We start from the raw sequence: 25954 nt of genomic DNA on the forward strand, positions 1-25954 counted from the left end.
TCACCTCCTCTCCTCTCCTCCTCTCCTCCTCTCCTCTCCTGGCGTCTTAGTCCTTCCCACCTGAGATGCGAGCGGAGGAGGCGAGGAAGAGACACGTGGAGAGAGGAGTCGAGGCAACAAGCATTTAACAAAATGAGACATCCGTGCTTCGGAGCATCACTTAATCATCGATTAAATATGACGTGTGGCACAGCTGCAATGGTTTGTATATTCCCGGCTCTTTCACACATCATGCCGAAAAGACTTCTGAAAAGGATACACCAGCGTATCCTCGGCTCTGTTGGCAAGCGTCCTCATCTCCTTAAGATGCATTTTAGGAATTGAGACATCCTTCAAGATGGCGCGCTTAGAGCAATTTCCAGGTAACAGGCAGAAGGATGGAGGAGATAAGGAAATGAGGAGGCACAAAATAGAGGAATGAGAAGAACCCTTGGGTTCTGACATTACTGGTCCAAATCCAAATAGTCCAGTCCCAAAACTTTAATGTCAAACAAGTAGCTTGACAGGGTGTACAGAAAAACACATTTGTTAGAAAATATTACAAATATAATATTTATATTTGTGTCGTCTATGTGTGTGGTTTCTGAAAAGGCAGACACAAAACAATACAAAAAAACAGTCAATGTGAAGGAATAACTTGGTAGACTGAATTGATTTACTGCTATACAAGGCGCTGCCACCAGGTGAAGCCATCAGACCACAATGGTGCCAGCTACCCACCCTAAAGGATCCCACTTCAGATACAGCTGACAAGCTAAGAGCAAAGCAACCACTTATTGATCAAAGTAGGCAGCAATTAACAAAGTTATGTGCATACAAATACATGCCTATGACCGTAAATACAACAACTATTAAAATATAGGCTCTAGTAGATAGATAGATCTAATAGAACTCTAGAAAAAAAAACTCTCCTGAACAGCTTCTTCATGAACTACACTAACAGAGAGAGACACTGAGAGACGGGACATACCGTTGGGGGGCAGAATAGTCCAAACTGTGTTGGCCTTCTCAACAGAGGTCCTGTTCTGAGCTTGTGTCTAGAAAAGATACAGCTACGGCCGGAAGTTGCGCATATTTACGCAAAATCTAATATCATTTCATATTATAATTTGAATGTTTTTTTTTCCTCGGGAGAGTTTGATCCGGTTTGGTGCCTAAATTTACCGGTTCCCGTCTATATCTACAACCCTGTTCTGACCTGGGTTTAACATCTGTCCTGAGTGATCTGATCACAAGTGGAAGAACAGATGTTTACATCTGGCATTAGAATGTCTCTCCACATGCGTCTCAAATGACCACTGATCGGATCTCACTTTCCTGCTCTTTATTCAACTAAACACATCCATCATTTCTGTTTGTATATACGAAAAAAATAGACATTTGAATGAAAAATCTTTTTTACATCGTGTATGTTGGGCATGTGCACATACATTTCTGTTGTTACTCTCACATAAATCATACATTATTACAGAAATGTGTGATGAATAATGAAAACGCACTCCCTACAGTCTGTGTGTGCGTGTGACTTCGGGACCGTCTACATTTAGCTGACGCTTTAATCCAAAGCGACTTCCAATAAGTACTTTCTACCATGAAGGTACAAAATCAGAACAGCAAGAATCACATTAAAGTACATTAACGTCAAACTACAAAGTGCCACATTTAAGTGTGTTTTTTCTAAAAAAAAAAATAAAATAGATAGTGTGGAAGAAAAAGATCTCTTATAGGTCCAATTCAGTGGCTGGTTCAGATGACTTTTATTCACTTCGCAGCGGAGACAGAAGTTCACAAGAAGCTGTACAATTCTCTCTAACCAGAATGAGTTCTGGCCAGGGTTTTTATAGGAAACAACAGCCTCTGCTGGTCACTGGCAGCAGAGATCGGGAGCTCGCTGAAATCATTTGGGAGTTGAGACCTCTCTTATCACTTTCCAACAGTTTAAATTTGGCATCATCTCACAATCATAACTCTTGAGAAGGCTGTTTGTGTAATTCCTGCAATTGAGATTATAACTTCCTGACTGGACAAAAAATGTTTTGCCTTACAGGTTGGAATCATTTGTATAAATATGGATTCATATTCTTACAATCACTTAAAACCATTTCCTTATTATGTGCTGTCTGCTAGAATGGCCACGTAGCGGTTGGACATTCACAGCAGGAGACTTGAGGCAGAAGTAGCCTACGGTGCAGACCAAACAGGTGTTTATTTCACCAACAATTAACACAAAATGGAAGACATGGGCACCAAAAAAACAAACTGAGGACCACAGGCAGCAGGTGGTCCTGACAGCCGCAGCTGTCAGATGGGAACTGGCAGCCTTTTATAGCCTGCCACTGACATTACCTCGACCCTACCACAGCACAAGGGAAATCTGAAATGTACTTAACCTAAACAGTTATACAAACTACAACAAACACATAGACTACATTTTTACTTCCCTACTGTTATTACTCTCAATTTACTTTTCATTGGGTTACCTTGTACAATCAAACATAGTTGGCCTGAACAACTTATCTAAGTCCGTAGGCCTACCAAGGCGTAGGAAATCAGAGTAGGCTAAATCACAAAACTGACCAGTAGGTCAGAAATCTAAACTGAAAATAGAGTGGAATATGAATCCTAAAGTAGTATAGAAAGTAAAACTAGTTTACAAAGGTAAAGTAAAATACCCTTGAGCCAGACGAGTTTTGTTCCCAGCCAGATTGCCCATGTGGGTACCATATGTTAGTTTTGGGCTGCTCTCTGGGCCATTGCCCTGATATCCCACAGATTGAATCCTACTCAACATTTTTGAGCTTGTATCATTATAATGAGGAGGAAATACATTCCATGTAGAAATCTATTTGCAAACAAAATTCTAAAATAAGTAAAGAAATAAGCCAGCTGTGAGTTTGGTGACCAGCATAAGTGGTTTTACAATAAACCGATCCATTGTTCAACTGTAAACCAATGCAATAAGACACATACAACCATTCTATTAACTGCAGCACGGTGGGAACAGGCTTCTATACAAATCTGCCTGACTGGTAAGACAGATGTCTTTTTTCAAGTGGGAGATTCTTAATGTTGTGAGTGTGAGGAGAACCGTTTAACAAACAGAAGCAAAGCAGACCACTCCCAAAATGTCGAAGCATGGCAAATCGATGTTTTATTTTGAAGGCGTTGAACGGAAGTCTACTGTGTTGGGACTGGATTATGTGTGTGTGCGTGTGTGTGCGTGTGTGTGTGTGTGTGCGTGCGTGTGTGTGTGTGTGTGTGTGTGTGTGTGTGTGTGTGTGTGTGTGTGTGTGGTCTACAGACCGTGAGGGAGGGAGGAGTTGGGTGTTGCCTCTGCTCTGTCTCCAAACTGAAGTCAGGTTCCCCAGTCGAGACTCAGCCCGTTATACACGCCGCGACACCTGGCCTGCTGCCGCCGTCCTGTGAACTCTGCACCGAATACATTTGACTAACGTTAACCGACCACAATGGGAGTCGAAGGCTGCACCAAATGCATCAAGTACATGCTTTTTTTCTTCAACTTCATCTTCTGGGTAAGCAAGCCTTGGTATTTTTTTAAAAAAAAATTTTAATTTTTTTTTTGTGTGTTCACTTCGGTGCGCAGCGCCGCCTCCTTTCGCTTGGTTAGCGGTGTTGATTTGTTTAGGCTAGCCCGTTATGAATGAACGATGCTGGATAAACCACCAACACACATTACATCTCACGCATGTGGTACCTCTACCGTTATACCTCATGGATAACCGCGCGACAGTTATTTCACAACGAGGGGAGATGATGGTAACCAAAAAAATAGCTAGAAAGGCATGTGTGGTAAATGTACGTAGCATATTACACACCCATGAGGTAAATATGCAGCTAATATGCCCGGGTAGAGTCACCCTAGCTAGGTTTTAAGTCAGCAGAAAAATTAAACGGAGAAAGTAGCAGTTTTGTATCCCCAAAATAACAATTTCGCGCGATAATTTTAATTTGTTGTGACATGAAACATACGGTTCAACCGTTTTGAATCACATTTAGGTCACTGACAGAGGCTCAAATACTATAGGGAAAATCTGTAACGTCAGTTTGTAGCTCTAATTTTAGCCTACGGCGAAGCCGTAGATATTGGGCGGCAGTGGAGACTGCCTCGCTTGGGTTTGGAGAATGGCTTTGTTTGGATTACATCCTCCACCTCATTTCGTGTGAGTGTGTGTGCGTGCAGAGGGGGGGACTCATGGTGGTTTCCATTTGGTGATTCAAGGCCTTGCGTTGGGTGATGGATCATGGAAACATGTGTGGGTGTTTAGTTTTCACTCTGTGTAAGAGCTGCTGCAGAGTTTGTTCTCCAAACAGTTCTTTCGCTCGATCCCCATTTTCTCTGGCACGTTTTTCTTTCTTTAAAATTCAGCAGCCTGAATGAAAAAGTGGCACTTTGTATTCCCATAATTTGTAAAGGGTGTTAAAACAGTGCAGGGGGCTTCATTGGTGGGGGCGTGGTGTTGTTGCTAAGACACTGAAATATGACCATGGAATTCCAGTTCATTTAAAGGCCAAAACACTGCACAACTATTTTATTTTGCACTTACTGGCAATCGATGTCAACAGACTCTTGACTAAAAGCCAAAAAATGTAAAAGTGGCGCTAGTTGAAACATTATACAAGCAGTAACGATTAATCCATTAGCAAAATTGTTCCAGATTATTGTTCTGAAGACTAATCAATCGTATGATTGTGTCAGCTTTCATCTGTTTCTCAGCAGTATCAAATTGGCATCAGAGTTCAGCTACATATATGGAAAATGTTGTCATATAAGTTTGAGCCCAGGAAACCCAACAGGAAATGCTGAGAATAACGGTCCACCTCTGATTGCCATTATCAATACTGGATCTCAACTAAAGTGCTTGTGTTGAAAGGTTAGCAACAGGCTCTTTATTTCCCACTGTTGCACTTTTCCTCAGTCTAACTATTCAGGGACCAGAGAGTTAATAATTAAGCCACAGTGCTAACACTATCTAACAGATAACAGGCAGAAAGTCACAGCAGCAGCTTCAGCGCCCAATCATTTTTTGGACTTATTTCCTTCATTTTCCATCATGAAAGCGTGTCAGAACTAGGGCTGCACAATATATGGTATTTCTATGGTCATCGCGGTATCAACTGTTATCAACTGTGCAATAAAAACAAAACAAAAGGCTGCGACACATCGCGAAAAACACTCAGAGAGTTTTCAATTGAATGTTCAATTTGTTCAAAGAAAGAATGTTGGAAATTATTTAATTTGTTTTAAATTCAACGAGCACTTAGCCGAATACTGAAAGCTGCAGAAGGCAGAACTGAGAACACTTCAATATCTGTTTATTTATCGCAAGTAATATCGTTATTGCGATATTTAACGTCAACACATATTTTCCTCATATGGTGCAGCCCTAGTCAGAACCCATGTGTCAATTGCCAATGGCAGTTGTTAGAGATACAAGCTCTTACCACTTATTTATGTTATGGTTTTATAACCCTTTCAGACAAGACCTTGTGTAAAACCGATATGATAGTTTGGGTTAATAAAATGAGTGTCCTTTTGCCTAATTTATACTTCTGCGGAAAGCTTCTGCAGGGCCCCAGAGATGGTTTGCGAGGCTCTCAGAGAGCCACTGAAACGCACCTCAACAATGTGAAACGTAGCACGCACCGTAGCTAGCCTGGCTCCACCCTCTTACGTACTTCCGCTCAATTTTCATTTTCCTTCAGTACTACGTCTGGGTTTGCGGTATATTCTTGGGTTTTCTCCGACCAAATATTTGGCGGTCCAATCAGCGAACAGAGGGAGTGGCTGAGAACGATGACGTTGAGGTCGGGACGCGCGCTAGTTTGAGTTATAGTTCCGTAATGGCGGCGGAGAAAGATGTGGTCCATTGTGGCAACGCTGCCGAATATCCAGAAGTTAAAGCCCGAGCAGAGCAGAACAATCTTTGCTGAGTTTGGTTGGTGGCCATGATGTTGTGGCCCTCCTCCCCACGGGGTTCGGGAACAGTTTGATTTTCCAGCACGCTCTGTTAGCGGTGAAGGAGTTGGCTAAGGCTAACGCTAGCGATGGTCAACCGATAGTTAAGGTTGTCTCCCCTCTTGTTAGCCTGGTCCTACCAGACAGTACGTAGGAGGGCAGAGCCAGGCTACCAGAGTGGCTCTGGGCAGATCCAATAGTTTTAAACTTCAACAGAGTACCCGCCTTCAAGGAAGTTAACACTTGTCAATGGAGAGTGGCCAGACTCTGTACAAATTAAATGTACCAGAGTCTGGTCGGACCAGGCTACACCGTAGCTGCTGCAGAAGTTTGATCGGACATCAGAGCCGGGAGGTGGGATTTCCGAATGGTTCTGGTCCCAACCGGGGGTTGATGCATAGACTGTAAGTGAAGCCAAAACATCTGGATCGCCCCCTGGTGGCTGGCTGGACGATAGGTCATAAATCCCGCTCCCTCCGTGTTAGTGCATGGGACAAAGGCCAAAACAGTACCCGTCACATACATTTCTCCCCAAAGATGGTTTCTGTCATTTAAGGTAGTTCTTATTACACTGTTGTTTCCTCAAGTGTTCATTTTGCTGATAAAATAGTTTTTTATTAGTTATCTGATGCCATAAATAAATGGGCTGAAACATCATGACTGACAGCTGTGATTGACTCGTGATTGGTCTGGCGGTTGTATGGGCGGGACTTTGACAGGAAATTGGGACGCGCCGTCCATCTTATATATATATATATATATATATATATATTTTTTTTTTTTTACAGTTCTAGGTCCCAACTTAGGCTTTGTTTGCTACCTTCCTAGTTAGATTTGTTCTTGTTTAGTGTTGTTAGCCTTTGCCCGCCCCGAAGTGAAATCAAGCTCCATGTACTTTTCATATCACACTAATTAAATTCAGTTGTCACTATAGTAAGTAATCTGTTCCTGTGGCTGCATGGAAAAGACGGGGCTTTCTCATGTTGTGTCTTGGCCACCCCTCCACAGGCCGCAGCCCGGTCGCTGATGGCGCGAAGATGTTTACTGACAGGAACCAATCATACTTCCACTCTCCCCACTCCCACCACCACCACATCCTGCCAGTGTGAGCAATGAGGGATGATTAGGGGCCCCTGGTTTTCGTAAATCGATTAAGTAGGCCTAAATAGTAGTACCGGAGCAAACTCTGTATCAGCTGATACCAGAGTGGGTATGGGCCATCTCTAGGAAATACAGTGTCGTGCTTAAAAAACATTTTAATTTGGACTCTATAAATCACTTTCTGGCCCTTTTTAACTTATATTTTTGGAAACTTATGTTGCCGATGGATGAAGTTGTACTTCTACTCAACTGCAATGATGAAAAACCGAAAACAGGAGAGAAATACATTTCCTGACTCTGTGTGCAAAATAGTCATTGTCCAAGTGTTGGTAACGCTCCTGAAAAAGTGACTGTTAATGTGATTGTATATGCATTACAGCATCTCTTTGGCTCCTTCTTTCTTTTTAACACATATTCCACTTTAACCCTTTTAGCTTTATTGGCTGCTCTAAAGAGCCGGCCGTGAAAGGATCGTTTAGAGCGGACGAGTCCAGTTATTGTGAAGAAACACTTTGACTGTAATGTGCGGTCATTGAGCAGCCGACCCTGGAGGCTGCCTCTTTAAAAAAGGAGACCTCCTGTTTCCATAAATCACACTGGACACTGAGAGGGTTAAGAGGCTACATGGGTGGGGGTGGGGGGGAGAGGGAAGCCTCTGTGTGGCGGTATAGGAGACTTCTGGGAACTGCAGACAACACCCCAACCCCCCACTCCCCGTCCTCCAGCATGCCCAGCATTCTACAACCCCTGTACTCTGGGCAACAGGCAGAAATAGACACTGCGGTGAGGGCGGGGGGCACTTCAGCTGTGCTGATCTCACTTTAGATGTTATTTGAAGCAATTTCTGAGTTTCCCTTCCATGTTGAGAGTCATTATGTATTTAGTTACAGCTGCAGTGACCTTTTCCTGTGTTGCAACACATTTAAACTTGCTTAATATTAGTTTTAGGATTTTGCTCAGAATGAGCCTGACGCGCCTCCACTGTCAGTCACCAGCAGCTATGCCCTGTATGGTGACAGCAGCAGGCTGTAGGAAACATCATGATGCTGGCCCATGTGTTTTAGACAGTTTTCTCGGTGTGGAACGTGTGACAACAAATGCAGTGGCTTAATGAGCAACAGGTGGTTTGATAATGTCTTTGCCATCTGGGGCCATAACTAATATCAGCCACTGAAAACGGGGCAGGTAGCCTATTTAATGTGTTACTCTATGTTAGCACTATTGTAAGCCTGTGATACCTACCTAAGACAAGTTCTAGTGTATGTCATAATTGTAGCATGTCCTCTTGCCTCTCAGTTTAGATTTTCTGACAAAAGGCCTCTTTAAATGACAGACATTTTGACTTGCTATATTTAGGGCTGTATCAATTCCAAATTTTTTTGCACAATTAATTGTCTCAGAAATAATTGCGGTTAACAATATAGAAAATTGTCTCTTTCAGTCCAGTAAAAATATCTATTTGTGTATTTATTTTTTCAAATTAAAGTTTTGAATAAATCCCAGGATACATATTGTGCTTATATCACTGTTATGTGATCCAGCTAGTGTAAAAACACAAATAAACTATTTTTTAAGATTTTTTTTCGGGCATTTTTTTTTTTTTTTTTAAAGATTATTTTTTGGGCATTTTCAGGCCCTTATCGACAGGACAGCTGAAGAAATGAAAGGGGATAGAGAGGGGGAACGACATGCAGCAAAGGGCCGCAGGCCGGAGCCGAACCCAAGGCAAGCTGCGCCAAGGATCAAACCACCATACATGGGTGCCCGCTCCACCAACCGAGCTATCCAGGCGCCCAAAAATGAACATAAAATTGATAATTACCATCAACAGTCATAGCCCTTAGGAGCTTAGCTAATGTTGGCAATTAATTACGGTTAAACAAAGAAACGGTGATACTTAAAAAATATTGCGGTTAGACAATTATGCAACAATTGTTAATGGCCTAGCTATAGTTGGAAAAGCTCACTAACAACATTAATAATAGGTCTGTTCCTTTTTTAAAGGCCTAGCAAGCCATGCCAATGAACCAACCATATACCAGGGTTCTGTTACCCACACGCCTAAATTAGGTCTGCAACTAACAATTATTTTCATTGTTGGGTAATCTGTTGTATATTTTCCTCAATTAATTGATTTGTTGTTTGGTCTATAAAATGTTTGTTTTTTTAAATGGCGAAAAATGGGGATCAGTGTTTCCCAAAGCCCAAGATGACGTCCTCAAATGTCTCATTTTGTCCACAACTCAAAGATGTTCAATTTACTGTCACAGAGGAGAGAAGAAACTAGAAAATATTCACATTTAGGAAGCTGGAATCAGAGAAATCTTAAATTAAAAAAAGACCCCCCCCCCCACACACACACACACACACACACACACACACACCCATGACAGTAAGCATGACTGGTTCGCGTACAGTAAAGGCAATGAGTCTGTTACGTTATTTGACAGAAATCTATGAATGTGGCTGCTATTTCTGACAATTGGATAAACACAAATGTATATTTTGCTTGAGTAAATGAAACCCCAATAAACAAAACTGCTTAAAACACTAGCATTAATATTAAAATACCACCGTTAAAATCACCGGGAGAGTCCGGTACAGCCTGACTCTGGACGCTAAAACTGAGATTTCAATCTGGAGAGACTTCGTTGCAGATATGCAAATATTTATTGTAAATAAGCATAATATGAAATGTACATAGTCTTTGGGGATTAGACTCCATCATTAAAAAATATTTAAAGGGGTAGAGAAGCCAAGACATATCCCCCCCCCCCCCGATGGAGCCTAGACGCTGGTGATGGCGGAGAGGGAACCCGGAGACCAAACGAAGGACGAAAGGGACTCAGGTTGCCGTGGTAGACGATGCTCGGAGGTGGAAGGGGAGGAGGAAGGTTGCACGTTAGCCTGAAAAGACAGCTGATAGCAAGGAGAGAATACATTTAAAGCAGGATGTCATGCTGTGATTGGATCATGAATTTCGTGGCCAAGTGTGGCTGGTTTACTGAAAAGTGAACGCCTCTTAACGCTGAATAGTTTTAGGGAGAGAGCGTGGTGATTGCAGTAATTTAGAAGTCTTCCTGGAAGAATGTGTGCTGAGCTTCATTAGCGCTCATGTTTAAGTTTATGTTCTGCTAGTTCAAGCAGTTGTTTGGCGCTGGTGATTTTCCTTTGGGGCTGGCTAAAACCACCTTTGGGGTGCCCCAAAAATTCCTCTATGCAGGAAAAACCCTGATAATGTGCAATATATATATATATATATATATATTTTTAAATACATTGTGTCTGTGATCGCTAGGAGCCAAAATCGAAAACCATGATCAAAATTTGATACAGCCCTAAGTTCCAATGATTCTCTAAAAATTGGTCGGAACCAAATCTGTGGTTGATTCTTTGGAAAAGCTGCCAGTCCCTCTGACTCAAACATCCCACATACCATATTTATAGCTCAAAGACCGCCTCACGGATTTGTGATTAACTACTTTATTACTTTCTCTCACAAAACCAGCGGCCAGTAGAGTGTTATGAGTCACACCTCTTTGCGTCCTGTAGGCTGTAGCTGACCTGGGGCCAGGACTGTCCCGGGCCTTAGATGCCAGTAGTCGTAGCTGGGCTGCTTCAGCCTCGGTCACATCTCAGGCTCACAAATCATGGATTTTAACTATGTTCTGTATGGGTTCTCCCTCTGACTCATGCTTTATATAAATACTGTAAATGAAAGCCTTTCAGAAATCAGTTTAAATCTGGTTAAACCTTTATGCATTCCACTGACGAGTCAGTGGTAATTCACTGGTTGGGAGACGGGGAGTTCACTTAAAGTTAGTGAGTCATTCTGTGTGTGCGCGTGTGTGTGTGTGTGTTGAATTTCTACACTCTTGCCAGTTATGCTGTTGATCTGGTTGCTAGGCAGCCGCTGGCCTTAGCTCTGGAATGGCCCTCACTAAGAGAGGAGGAGGATGGGGAGGGAGGGCCTGTTTTGGTTCAACATCTATTCACAGAAACTTGTGTTAGCTAGTTTAGTTTAGATATTCTCTTTGGCCACGTTCACTATTTTGGATGTATGGAAGTATGAGATTTATAAAATAGCCGAACCCCCACGTGGAGTCTGTTGTGTCCGCCAGTGTTTTATTTTACTGCTGCTGTGTGAGGTATATGCTAACTCTGGTTATATTTAGGATTTCTTTGTCCCAGGCCGAACAAAAGGGCTCAGGAAGGCTTATGGTCAATGTAAACCACCCAGAACAATACATCAACAAAGATACACATTGCAGTATGTGCAGGGTTTCCCCAAGGAAATTGGTGAGAAGAGGAAGTATGAAAACAGATTGAACAAAGGGTCTCCCAGATGTTTGCTGCTGTGTTTGCCTGGTTGCCTCAAATATAGACTCAAAATATCACTACTACTACAACCCTTTAATAACTTTTTGAAATTTTTTTGGAAATACACAACTAAACGCGTTATTAACGGCGTTAACGCAAACCCATTTTAACGGCGTAAATTTTTTTAGCGCGAGATTAACGTTCTTTTTGGCCTAGCAAACTTTGTAGTTTTTTCACATGCTGTTGCAACAACTCGTGACGTTAGAAAAACTACAACACCACACCGGATATAGTTAGACCGGAAACAAAACAACAGCACACCGCACACACTTGTTTGGGCTTTCGAGCCTGCCAAAGAATAATAGGCTAACGTTTGCTAACGTTACGTTTTGAGTGGATGGCGAGCGCAAGACGCCGAAATGGCCCGCCTTGCTTAGCAAGTAAGTAGTTAGCAACACCGGCCACATCAGTACCTTCTGAAAGGTTGTTTTCACTGTCTGGGCATGTTGTACAAAAGAAGCGAGCTTCCCTGTTGTCTGAAAATGTCAACAGGCTTGTCTGTTTGAGTAACTGGCTCAAAGCAAAGAAGAAGTAGGCTTACCTTTTATTGCTAACCGTTACTCTTCATTCTTTCTGAAATAAGAGGCTGGGTTGATGAGCCTCTGGTGAATAAAGAGCAGTAGCCTGACTGCTATGTTCAAAGCAAACTTGAGAAAAAGAAATTATTAAGCCATGGTTTAACTGCACTATAGGTCCTAGTTTACCTTACATGTACACTTTGTAATTTTATTTTGTATCGCCGTGTTTTGATCCCTCAGAAAGTGCTGTTGAAGGGGCTGTTTGTTTGACAAAGTATTTTTTCACCCTTTTATTGATGGACAGTGTTACATTGTGTGAGAGATTATTTGTTCCAAGTGAGAATGTTAGTGTGAAATAGAACACTACAGTACAGTGGTGTGAAAAAGTGTTTGCCCCCTTCCTCATTTCCTGTTCCTTTGCATGTTTGTCACACTTAAGTGTTTCGAACATCAAACCAATTTAAACAAAAGTCAAGGACAACACAAGTAAACACAAAATGCAATTTGTAAATGAAGGTGTTTATTATTAAAGGAGAAAAAAAATCCAAACCATCATGGCCCTGTGTGAAAAAAGTGATTGCCCCCCTTGTTAAAACATACTATAACTGTGGTTGTCCACACCTGAGTTCAATTTCTCTAGCCACACCCAGGCCTGATTATTGCCACACCTGTTCACAATCAAGGCATCACTTAAATAGGAGCTGCTTGACACAGTAAGGTCCACCAGAAGATCCTTAAAAGCTACACATCATGCCGAGACCCAAAGAAATTCAGGAACAATTGAGAAAGAAAGTAATTGAGATCTATCAGTCTGGAAAGGGTTATAAAGCCATTTCCAAAGCTTTGGGAATCCAGCGAACCACAGTGAGAGCCATTATCCACAAATGGCGAAGACATGGAACAGTGGTGAACCTTCCCAGGAGTGGCCGGCCGCCCAAAATTACCCCCAAGAGCGCAGTGACGACTCATCCAAGAGGTCACAAAAGACCCCACAACAACGTCCCAAAGAACTGCAGGCCTCACTTGCCTCAGTTAAGGTCAGCGTTCATGCCTCCACCATCAGGAAAAGACTGGGCAAAAATGGCCTGCATGGCAGAGTTCCAAGGAGAAAACCACTGCTGAGCAAAAAGAACATCAAAGCTCGTCTCAATTTCTCCAGAACACATCTTGATGATCCCCAAGACTTTTGGGACAACATTCTGTGGACCGATGAGACAAAAGTGGAACTCTTTGGAAGGTGTGTGTCCAAGTATATCTGGCGTAGAAGGAACACTGCATTTCATAAAAAGAACATTATACCAACTGTAAAATATGGTGGTGGTAGTGTGATGGTCTGGGGCTGTTTTGCTGCTTCAGGACCTGGAAGACTTGCCGTGATAAAAGGAACTATGAATTCTGCTGTCTACCAAGAGATCCTGAAGGAGAATGTCCGACCATCTGTTCGTGTACTCAAGCTGAAACGAACTTGGGTTCTGCAGCAGGACAATGATCCTAAACACACCAGCAAGTCCACCACCGAATGGCTGAAGAAAAACTAAATGAAGACTTTGGAGTGGCCTAGCCAAAGTCCTGACCTGAATCCTATTGAGATGTTGTGCTATGACCTTAAAAAGGCCGTTCATGCTCGAAAACCCTCTAATGTAACTGAATTAGGACAATTCTGCAAAGATGAGTGGGCCAAAATTCCTCCAGGACGCTGTAAAAGCCTCATTGCACGTTATCGCAAACGCTTGGTTGCAGTTGTTGCTGCTAAGGGTGGCCCAACCAGTTATTAGGTTTAGGGGGCAATCACTTTTTCACACAGGGCCATGATGGTTTGGATTTTTTTTCACCTTTAATAATTAACACCTTCATTTACAAATTGCATTTTGTGTTTACTTGTGTTGTCCTTGACTATTGTTTAAATTGGTTTGATGTTCAAACACTTAAGTGTGACAAACATGCAAAGGAACAGGAAATGAGGAAGGGGGCAAACACTTTTTCACACCACTGTATATGCCAATGTTGTTTTCAATAAAAAAAACATTTGCACAAAGCAAGCCGATCCACTTTTCCATGTTGATAAGAGCATTAAAATGAGAAAAAAATAATGGTACAAAAAAGAAATCAAGGGACATTTAGAATAGATAAAAATGTGCGATTAATTGCGAGTTAACTATGACATTAATGCGATTAATCGCGATTAAATGTTTTAATCGTTTGACAGCACTAATATATATATATATATATATATATATATAGCTGTTTTTGCAAATGAACCCTTCAATTTATGTGTATATACACTGAAAAATGCCTGGCTGCATCCAAGCAGTGTTGCCAACTTGGTTGTCTTGATCAACGGAAGTACATTTCCAGGATAAGCCAGACAAGCTTTGCCCCTTCACAACAAGAACAACCTTTCAGCTAGCAAGCTTACGTTGGCAAAAAATGGCAAGTTTTGATGACTATTTCAATCACGCAATACGGCAGGCCTGCTTGGTTCTTTTGGGGAATGGTTGTAAAGATTTACAAAGAATACTGTATGTTGATACCATTTACTCTCTTACCGTTCATACCGGATTACTATGAACGAAGTCCACGGCTCTTCTGCCAACAGCACGGGTCTCTTCCTCTCCTCTTGCGCTGTGCTCAGTACTTTAGTTGTCAACATTGTTTACAAGAGCACCGAGTTCTTCTCAAAGTGCACCAGATTGATGCCTTTAGACTGAAAATGTACAACATTTTCTTCCGAGCGAGCGTGTCCCTGCTCAAGGGTTCGAGGTCCACCCACCACAGTTTCCTCAAATCCTGTGGGAAATACTGCTGACACACCCTAAATTGATTGCAACTGAATAATCCATTTTCTAGTTTACCATTGTCGTTTGCTGAGCTGGGTCCTACGTCTTTCAATGTTCAATGATCAGCTGAACAAAAGCCTTGCTCATTAAATGTGTGCTGTTTTTTTTTCACTAAATGTCTCTAAGGTTTTATGTTTTAAAAACATGCTAATCTTTTATAAAGTTAATGAAATAGTTTCACATTTTGGGAAATAAAAGGTATTCACTTATTTCCAGAGACTGAGATTAAGAGTAACATTGATACTTAATCAGGCTAGCTCTTCACCCCAGTTTCCAGTCTTTGTGCTAAGCTAGCTTAGCCAGCTGCTAACAGTACCTTCATGTTAAGGCAGTTACAGACCAACCAGATGGCCGACCGTTGGCAGAAGAGGCAGTTGGACTGATCAGTCTCCCCGAGTTGGTCAAAAAAGCATTTTAGGCCTTTAATAGACAGGGCAGCTGAAGACATGAAAGGGGAGAGAGAGGGGGAATGACATGCAGCAAATGGCCGCAGGTCGGAGTCGAACCCCCGAGTAAACCATTAAGGCTAAGGTCTTTGCAATAACTTGTAGCAGCTAGTCCTGCGTCCGTAGTGTAAGAGAAAAAAATGAAAACATAAAACAATGGAAGTTTACAGTGTCCCGCAGGGACAGTGTTGTGATGACACGCAGCATAACACTGTGATCTCCTGAGTGTGGATCTGGGTCAGGACCTTTGTTTCCGGTCGCTTGTGAAAATGAGAAAAACATATAAAAAAAACGGATAAAAAAAACGGATAAAAAATAAAAATACGTAGCCAGTGCAATGTAGTGCAATGTACTAAACTAGGGCTGCTCGATTATGGGAAAAATCATAATCATTTATTAACTTAAAAAACAGTTAAAAAAAAATGAACAAAACTTGAACTGTGACATTTCCCTTGATACTTTTGCCCCTTTTCGATCAGAACACAAGACAAATTAAGAGTTTGCTTGCAAAACGTAATGTGCAAAGTGATGGTTTTTCTCAATTACATTGTGTTTGTGATCGTTAGGGGCCGAAATCCCGATCAGAATTCCATTAATTGATAGATAGATAGATCTAGTCTTTGTTGTCTGCTAGACACCCCCAAACACCCTATAATGCACAGTTGCCTCCAGTCCGTTCCACTGGCACCCCTGGTGGGCGGCATATACAACATATACGTAGGTAACGCAGCCCTGTACTGAACTGAAGGAACTGCATGTGTTGTGTGTTGCAGCTTGCAGGAGGTGTTATCCTGGGCGTGGCCCTGTGGTTGAGACACGACCCCAAGACCAGCAACCTGCTGGAGCTGGAATTTGATGGAGCCCATCCCCCAAGCACCTTCTACATCAGTACGTATCTCATCTGTACCATCTCTACTCTCTGCCTCTGTTTCCGGCTTCCCGCTGTGACTTTGTCTTGTGAAAAATCTCTTTCTCAGTCCTGTGGACACAGTTCAGTAATAGAGCGGCTTGTGGCGTTAAAAAATAAATGCCTCTGTTGCCACACTCAACCTAGTTCCCAGCTGAATGACGCTCAGAAAATGCTGGCGTTTCTGGCGTTTCTGCTCATTTGCATTATTTCCACACGACGGCACTGCTCTTTGTCCACTAACCAGGCCCAATTACATGTTACCCAGTTATTCAAATGGAAAGGCTCTCCTATGTTATTTAGTCTTTTCATTATTCTCATTAGACTCGTCTTAGTCCGTTTTAAAAAAAAAAGAAGAGAAAAGCTGCATGGAAACCGAACTGAAAATGAAAACTCATATTGTACAAACAACATATTCTATTTCATTCTTTTTTTACTGATAAACATAGACACTAAAACACGTGGGGCTATGTTTAAAATAGCACAAAATACCGTACACGTCCATATTAGGTTGTTCAGACCACAGCATGTGACGTTGGCCTACGTTTCAAAATGCAAGTTTACATTTAATATATTCTGGCAGGTTATTTGATCACCATGAATGTCAAAGCCAAATAAACTTAGGGATGTTAATGATTACATTTTAACCGTTAACCGGCAATAAGATTTCCGACCGATTAATCGGTTAAACAGTTAGAAACAATATTTTTAAAATTAAAAATTAAAAAAGTTATTAAAACAACTTTTGTGCCTGATAAAAGAAATATAAGCAATACAATCTATTTCTTAACTGAACTGTAGTTAAGTTGCTAGCAGTGATGGAGTACTCGAGTCTTGGACGAGTCCGACTCCTGTCTCTATTCTCTGGTCTCGTGACTTGACTTGGACTCGCGGACTGATGACTTGGACTTGGACTCGAGGATATATAAAACCGGACTTGAGCATTCATGAAAAAGGACTCAGACGTTGGATGACGTTTCTGACTAAATAGGTTATAAAAATGTGATATAAGACGTTACACTTTTCCTGTTTCCGGCTCCGAGACCGCTGGGGAGATCAACAAAGGTCAGTTTAAAAGATTTTCGTCAGATTTTGAGAGGCGTTAGTCACGCTCATCCCGCTTGCCATTTCCGGGTGAGTCTCCGACTGCCCTGTCTCCGACTGAGCATGTCAGGTCGGCCAAAATGAAGGACGACAGCTCCTCGGACGGACGACGGCACGGAACACACCGAACAGACTCGACTTGGACTCGAACACTGGGGACTCGAGACTCGACTCGGACTCTTCTTTGGTGACTCGGACTTGGACTCGGACTCGAACACTGGGGACTCGAGTCTCGACTCGGACTCTTCTTTGGTGACTCGGACTTGGACTCGGACTCGAACACTGGGGAGTTGAGACTCGACCCAGACTCAACAGTTGGTGACTCGACTACAACACTGGTTGCTAGCTCTAACTTTGCACAAGCAAGTTGCGTTTTAAGCTGCACCTTTTTTCTGCTCATGGCTCTCTGCTGGACGGCGCTCACGACAGAGAGCTACGCGACACATGGCTCTGTAACGTTGAGGACCGGTGGGTATGCCAGGCAGACACACAACCCACAACCTCGCAGGGTGATGCGGTGGAGACAGGCTCGGAAATGCACGCCACGGATCGCTGTGGACTTGTGTCGGTCACGCAACGTCAAAATTCCAGGACCGGGGTACCCCGGTAGCTCAGTTGGTAGAGCGCGCGCCCATACATAGAGGTTTATTCCTTGACGCAGAGGCCCAGGGTTCTAATCTGATCTGTGGCAGATTCCCCCCTCTCTCTCCCCTTTCATATCTAAGCTGTCCTCATGATTAAATGCTGATGCCAATGCAGAAATGCCCAAACAATTATCTTGAAAAAAGAAAAGAATTCCAGGACACTGGCTGCATGTGTCCACGACAACGCACAGAACATCGTTGCCGCGCGACCGGTACAAGTCCGCTGCTGTCCACAGAACGCAGAGTGGATCGGTTAACTCTACTGCTTACTGTTTCTCTATACCTTAAATAAAGAGTCCAGCTGTAGCATGAAACCAGTGTTGGCTGCCTTTCTAATGTTATCAAATACATTATCAGTCACATCCATTTCTATGATGTGCTTCAATGACTAACAGTAGGTGGTATACAGTATGTGATAGGTCCACATTAACTATTAATGGCCAGAATAAGTGGACGACTAAGATGAATGTGATAGTCATTATCAATAAGTTGAAGATAATAGGTGGCTTTTATAAAACCTTTTTGTAAATCATCACCATAAACATCATCAACTACATGACAGGGTTTTTCCTGACTCAGGATGAGCCTTTGGGGGGGGCTACGCACGGCAGTAAGCATGATCGGTCTGTGTACAGTTAAGGCAGTGAGTCTGTGTTACCTTTTTTGATAGAAATCTACACATTTTCCTGTTATTTCTGTCAATTTGATAAACAAAAGCATATGCTATGGTTGAGTAAATAAAACCCCAATTAACGGGTTATAAAAAAAAATTATATAAATATTAACTAAATCACCAGGAGAGTCTACAGCCTGACTCTGAAGATAAAACTGATATTAGCTCTTATATTCAAATTCATGTTCTGCTTTTCCAGTGCTTGTTTGGTAAATTGCTCCTAAACACATTTGGAGAGGATTTGATTTGCTATTTTTTTTTATTCTCAATTCTCGTTATTTTGGTGCTGGTGATTTTCCAAAGCCTCTTCGGGGGAAAACCCCTGCGTCATAGTAAAGAATTGTGACCACTAATTTTCCCATTTCCGTTCAACGAAGTGAGCACAACAGAGCAGATGAAATGTACGCAGACTTTTCTGCTCTGTCCCGCTAAAACAGATTTTTGAACTGGAAATCTGGGCTTTACTGTGCCATCTGGTGGTGACGGTCCATAGCTGTATAAGATCATTATTATAATTTTTTTTAAATAAGCGTTACAATGACAGCCTCTCAAGTGGTGAATGGGAAGAAAATATTAACTTTCAGTAATGTTTTAGTCTTGTTGCATTGCACGTTTCACCTGTAATAGTCCTTCACAGAGGTCGAAAAGTCACTTTCGTCACAACAACACTTATTAGTATTCTCGGTTGTCCCCTGGGACCAATCGGAGCCGAACAGGCCTAAAACCCAGCGTCTGAACCAGGAGTTAAAGATAATGAAATTTTGGCAGAAGAACAAACAACAAAACATTTTTTATTTTTTAAATGTTTTTTTTTTTTTTGAGCCATGTGTGTTGGAAAGTGGGCAGCCATGATGGACCAGGCACTGACTGAAACAACTGCTAGTTTCTAGAGAGCTTTGTTTGCCATTTATGTTCTGATCGCTTGCTCTGATCCACAAAGTTCAGGATCAACCAATCAAATCCTTTTTTCTTTTTTTCTTTTTTTAATAATGAACCGAAGAGTAGGGTTGCAACTAACAATTTTCTTTGATTATCAAATTATCTACCAAATGTTTTGTGATTATTCAAGTCACTGCTTCACACACACACACACACAGGGTGTGTATGGCTGGCCCTCAGTTACCTGGGCGTGAGAATGGTAAAGCGGTGTGAACTGTGTTAACGATGGAGTGAGGCCCGGCCGCCTCGCCCACATCACCAGCGACTTGTGACCAGGACTAACAGATGACACACCGCTCATCATATGACTCTGTTAAAAGATAGCTCCCCCCCCCCCACACACACACACACACACACACACACACACACACACACACACACACACATACACACATGTGCGTCATCTGCCTTGTGAGGAAGAAGAGGGAGAAGAGAGGTGAAAGGGAAGATGATAGCAACATGCAGAATCACAAAAATAAATGTGAGGGTCTCCTATCTCTAGGATTGGGCATCGAGAACCGGTTTCCAACTTGGAACCGTTTCAAAAAGTTGCGATTCCATTGGAATCGTTTGGAAAATTTCGTTTTGAATCCGACCGTCCGGTTCCAAATTCAACACACGCAAGTTTTGGTTTCCGTAGCGGCCGCCGTACTTTCAGCAGGCGCTCGTTGCGTCGCAGCCACGGAGCACAGTAAGCAGCGCTCTTAAGTGTGGCTTTTTATTTTACGTTGAAAAAGCCCAGTAGAACTGTAAATCACCATTGAATCCAAATAAAATGTCCCTCTACCTGTGAAATAAGCAGAATCGAAAGGAAGAATCAGAATTGGAATCTGGTAATTGTTCAAATTTAAAACGATCAACCGTACCTATCTCCATCGAAAATACAGCTGCAGAAAAACATGGAGGGTGTGCTTTCTCCGTTTCTCTGAGGCAGCATAGCTGTGGCTGTTCAGTGAAAAAACGGCTCACCAGTCAAAGAGGAACTACTTAGGGAGTCTCTTGAACAGCCTCAATGATTGCATCCTTCCCATTACATAAAGCCTCCCTCTCATTCCCGAGGAGGGGAGAAAAAGCCTCATCGGTATAGGAAAAACTTCCTCACTGGCCCTCCCTTCTCCTCCTCCTCCGCCTCCTCACCGGCCCCACCCTCTTCCCCCCTCCCTCCGCTGTGAAAGTTTTCCTCTCCTTCACTCCGCCTGGTTTCTTTTTCCACTGTCGCTCCCCCCTCACTTTGCCCATCTGGTTGTGGTTAGTGTTTTGAGTCGCGCTGTCTCACTCCTCCTTATTTTTCCTTTAGTGCTTCCCTCCTTCTATCTCTGTCTGCCTCTTTTTCCCCCTCCCCCTCCCCTCCTGTTTTCATCCCCTGCTGCCAGGAACGTTTCAATATGGAGTCCTACATCTGCTCTCCTTTCTCTCACCCGCTCACAGACACAGTAACCCCAGGCCGCCCCTTGCCTTTCTACATAATGAAACGTACACTCACTGAGTTTCTCAGTTAATAGACCGGTCCATTTTTAGGGAAGCCTCTTCTCTAAACTAACCAAACCTAAAAACAACAGAAATGAACGGGTCTATAGCTGAAAGATCAGTTGAAAGTGAAGTAAGTGCTTTGAAAAAATGTGATGTGATGTTCCTCAAAGTTGATGTCTTAGTTCCTGTTAAGTCATTTTTCCAGTTACATCAATTTTCTCAGTAAAGCAATGAGTAGCAAACACGTTAAAAGGTCAGTTCCTTCCAGGTTACGTAATTATTAAAGCTTCTGTGGCATAGTCAGCCAGTGTCATGAGCATGGTAGTTGGAACTAAGAGGATAACAGTCTTGATCTTGGTCAGAAATGCTTCTGTTTTGTGGCGGGGTTGGCTCAGTGTGTAGAGCAGGCGCACGTGTACTGAGAGGTTTATGCGTCAATGCAGAGGTACAGGGTTCAAATCCAACTTGTGACATTCTTGCATGTCTTGCCCTTTCTCACCTAGCTGTCCTGTCAAAATTGAAGCCGGAAAAGCCCCCAAAAAAATAAGAAATGCTTCCATTTTTATCAGAGAACAGACCTACAGTATGACCTATATCTGAAAAACCGATTCCAAGCCTCAATCATCATGTAACTGTATGTACACACCGCCACCGACTTGAGCTTCTAAAGATACCGGAAGTCATTCATTTTCAATGGAAGCTGGCTTCTCTTAGCTGCAAGGAGCGGCAAATCTGTCGACGTCGCGTTTTGAGCGACCAGAGCGTCAATCAGAAAGTTGAAAGTAGGTAAACTTTATGGTAATGAGCTATAATGCGGTTCAGCGGCAAGCAGCGGCAAACGCCAGCAACCAATCGGAACATAGACGTCCTTCGCGCTGGCTGATTCCGGAGAAACATACAATGTAAACTTTCGTTCCTACAAAAACATTAGTTCCGATAAAATGGACAGAAAGTTCATCATCGCCGTTGCTGGGTTCCCTATCATTTCTGATATGACGTTGTTTGCGTATAGGGACCAGTTAACGTTACCTGCCGGTCACATCGTCTCTTAACAGTCCGCTCACGGTGAAGTCTTGCACGGATCAACAGCTGGCGGCTGCTCGCTCTGCCTGCATGCTGCTGCGGTTCAGCGGCTGACTAACAGACACCGCTGCGACCAACAACCAATACAAATTCTGTCATTATATATGTAATTTATAAAAGGTTTCTAGTGTCAATGTATTGGCTGTGCAGTGGCTGCTTGTGCTTTTTCCATGATCGAACATAGAATGCTGCTACGTCAGAGCGGCCGAAGCGTCAAACAGCTTCCCCGTACTTTTTGACAAGCGTCCTTGACCAGGCGGCCAGAGCTTCTTTGCAGCTCAAGTGGTCAAACGGTGTGTACGTACAGTAACTGTTTTTAAACTTAAATGAAGGATTTTGGTGCGTTAATACCAATGCAGTGCATTCTGCTTATGCAAATAAGCTAAGACTGTATCTTGCAGGGAAATTACAGCTTATGATATTTTACTCACCAAAGTAATCGCTTAGATCTTTGAAGGCAGCAATATGGCTGAAAAAAAAGTCCAACGGAAACAAGAACAAGAACAACAAGAAACACGATTAAGTCACACACTCAAATATTTATTTTGAAGAGGAAACAGACAAATGGTAAAACTGTCTGCCGTAAACATCCATCACAGTTTACTGGGGCTGTCACTTTGGATTCAAAATATTTGCTCTGTAATCATGTATTCAAATTGAAATGTCTCCGTGTATAACAGCAGTGCACCAGGCTGTGCCTTGTTCTCCAGTGGTCTTAAAATGCCCAAACATTTTTTTTAAAGCTCCATTGTGTAATATTGTAGCATATTTTTTCTTAGCAAAAAAAACCTTTGTTCTTTCACAAATATGTGCTCATTCATGTGTAATGACTTCCACCAACTAATCAAAGTATTCTCTTAAGCGTAGAATCTGACATTTAGAATCATTCAGAATACATACAAGCAAGTCGCTCGAATGACGGCCGCCATGTTGCGCCTCCATCTTTAAAATACATTAGCCAAAGAGGGACAACACCTCCGCCTTTCGCGCTTTTCACTCATTGGCACTGACTGTGAAGAATGCCAGGGAGGGAGGGGGAGAAGACTTGCTTGTGACTGCCGGCAGATTTGAAGGCCTGTTGAAAATGGAGGATTGCGCCTATTCTCGAGGACATGTAACGGAGTCGCCAAGGAAGTTAAAAACAGAATTAAAAGGACAACGCGACAGGCAAAGCAACAAGACCAAAGTTAATATTGGAGTGGCTTTTCCAAGACGGAGAGAGCTCATAAGTAGCAAGGTTTTTTAAAAGGGACGCCGAAGTTGCCTGCTTTCTTCTCGACAGGTAATTCTGCCTATTTGTGTAAATTCCAAGTTTTATAGTTGCTACTTGCTTGGCTAACTATAGCATGGTTGTGCATAACGCTAGAGCGACGTCTATGATGATTTTCCTCGCGTCAGTGATCAAAAAGGATTGTCTACCTTGTAACATAAACGTCCTCATACGTGTCGTGATTTCCCTGGCAGCTCACGTCATGTTCAGTTGTAACACAGACTAGCTACAGCTAGAACAGCTGCGTGTAAACGATGGCGATACTAAGAGCTAATTTCGGTTACATTGACATTGTTCATACTGCTCAGAGAAATATATTAAAACGCAAACCTCCGTTGCTTCTCTCCTACACTGTAAACATTGCCTTACACTATTAATCTCGTACAATATACAGAATAACGATAGCACTGATACTTTGCTAACATTAGCTTGCATATGTTTGGGAACATGATAGCTGATGTTAGCAATGAAATGGTACCAAAATAACGTAAAACTATTACACTGGAAGGAACACTCACAGACGAAGTCGTACATCTTGGAATAATATTAGTAATAATACTAGTAATATTCAGTTGGTTGTCATATACAATTTAAAATAAATTCGACTCAATTTGATTGCCCATTTCATTCGATTCATTATCGATTCAATCAGGGATATTTCAGTTACTATACCAATTTTGCTTGGATATGAAAGAAATTCTCAGAGAACTAATGCTGTAAATTGTAAAAAGGAACCCTCTAACCTGCTGCTTTATTAAAAATATGAATGTTGACGTTAAGAACTGACCCCAAAGCAGTTACATAGAGACAGAAAAAGTGCTTTCTTTATTGCAGAGGGTGTGATGCAGAGACAGTATACCTAAAGCCATATATCTGTGAAATAGGCCATGGCAGCTTTTCCCTAGCCAAAATTTCACTCTCAAACTTCAGAGTCCCATCTAGCGTGACATGGGTTCCTTAGATCATCTACTTTCATACGATACCAATATCTTCACTCTAGCTTCAAAACAGAGCCTCTTAAAAAATCAGTTTTTAATATTTTTTGAATCATATCAGATCATTCAAAGGAAGATCTTTTTTTGAACCCCAGCTCTAGATGACAGACATTTCTTGGTTTAACTTTGGCCTACCATACTTGCTGTAGTTGTCCTAGTGCGCTGTCTTTTTAATTTATTCAACAAATAAAGTCATTCAGTTTAAATAAGTCACAATACTAGAGCACGGGATTGTAAGTTCTAAGGTTATAACTGTGGTAACTACACATTTTAAGTTGATTTGAATTAAAACTGCCAAATACTGAGTTAATGATTAATGAGTTCATGATGGAAGATCAATGAAAGTCATTTAATTAGATTATGGGTTTGATAGTAGAGCCGCAGTCTACAGTGGTGCACTGTATGGAGTAAAATGAAAGCTACTAAATGGGTGTGATCCGTCACGTTTCAGATGCGACCACATTCTGCGAGGTCATTTACACAGTAGAGCTGGGCGATATGGAGAAAATCAAATGTCCCGATATTTTCGTCCATATCAATATCGATATTGTGGCGATATTGTAGGGTTGACAATTGGTGCTTTCACAAAATATGCACACAATGAGATTTTTGATAAATAATCATCAGTTATGTTGATATAATAACTATGTGGGTAAAGGCAAATAATATAACAGCTAGAACAGTCTGGTGTGTTCAGAAAAATTACATCACTTTACTGCAATGCAGCCTTTAAAACCAGGACAAGACAACACATCCTGTGTCATATCAGGATATTACGATATCCAAAATTGAAGACGATATCTAGCCCCATATATCAATATAATATTGACATATTGCCCAGCCCTATTAAACAGCCATGTTACTGTTCAGGCAGAGAGTGGGTAATCCAAGCAGAACCAAACTGAATTTTCTGGCATCCGTTTTCACAGAGTTATCTTTCACGTACAGCAGGGCTGGTGGAGCCTCAGGAAGTTATTACTTAAACCACTCGACTCACTTTCCTTTTCGGCAGCGAACCACATGGTCACTGACTTGTCAAGACGTGCTGTCACTGGGACACCTCAGGTGATTCCCAGAAGAGTTAACATGAAACCACCATGACACACCCTAGTATTTGACGCATCGCATAGGAATATTCACATGTCTGGTGGTTTACAGTACCAGCTCACAAAAATAGAATCAGAGTCAGAGGACTATCCCCTCTTCCCAAGCAGGTGGGCTTTATTTGGAATATTATAGGTCCAGGAAAGGATTTCAACTTTAAATGTACGTAGCTAACTGTTATTTCCACTCATGAGCCACAGTTGTGCTCCACATGTTAATATGCTGTTCTTCACGCAAACCGGAATATAGCTTCCCAACATTAAACCACAGATTCACATTTCTAGAGACACAGCTAGGCCTGTTATAACTATCTATTTGAAAAAGGAAAGCGAACAGTCTTGTTATAATGTCAAGTGTTGATGGAGATATAAAAATGAACCACAGATGTGATTATTGATGTGCAAAAACTAAATGGAAGAAAAATACAATCGTGTCTATGGATGATATTATTGGTTTTTAAAGCTGCGTTTTATAGTGTTGCGGTTAAAGTCAGACAGCTGCTGGGT

General features: G+C 42.1%; 1 protein-coding gene across 1 annotated transcript in view; it reads left to right on the plus strand.

Moving 5' to 3' along the window:
- The first annotated feature begins 3333 nt into the window (after positions 1–3333).
- LOC144518459 (CD81 antigen-like) overlaps positions 3334–25954 on the plus strand; it is a 43570-nt gene continuing 20949 nt past the window's right edge. Inside the window, exons 1-2 of the mRNA XM_078251211.1 lie at positions 3334–3533; positions 16033–16147. Coding sequence (XP_078107337.1) covers positions 3468–3533; positions 16033–16147 — 181 coding nt within the window. The 5' untranslated portion in view covers positions 3334–3467. The remainder of the gene's footprint in view (positions 3534–16032; positions 16148–25954) is intronic.

The sequence above is a fragment of the Sander vitreus genome, chromosome 1 (genome assembly GCF_031162955.1).
Source record: "Sander vitreus isolate 19-12246 chromosome 1, sanVit1, whole genome shotgun sequence".
Classification (NCBI taxonomy): domain Eukaryota; kingdom Metazoa; phylum Chordata; class Actinopteri; order Perciformes; family Percidae; genus Sander; species Sander vitreus.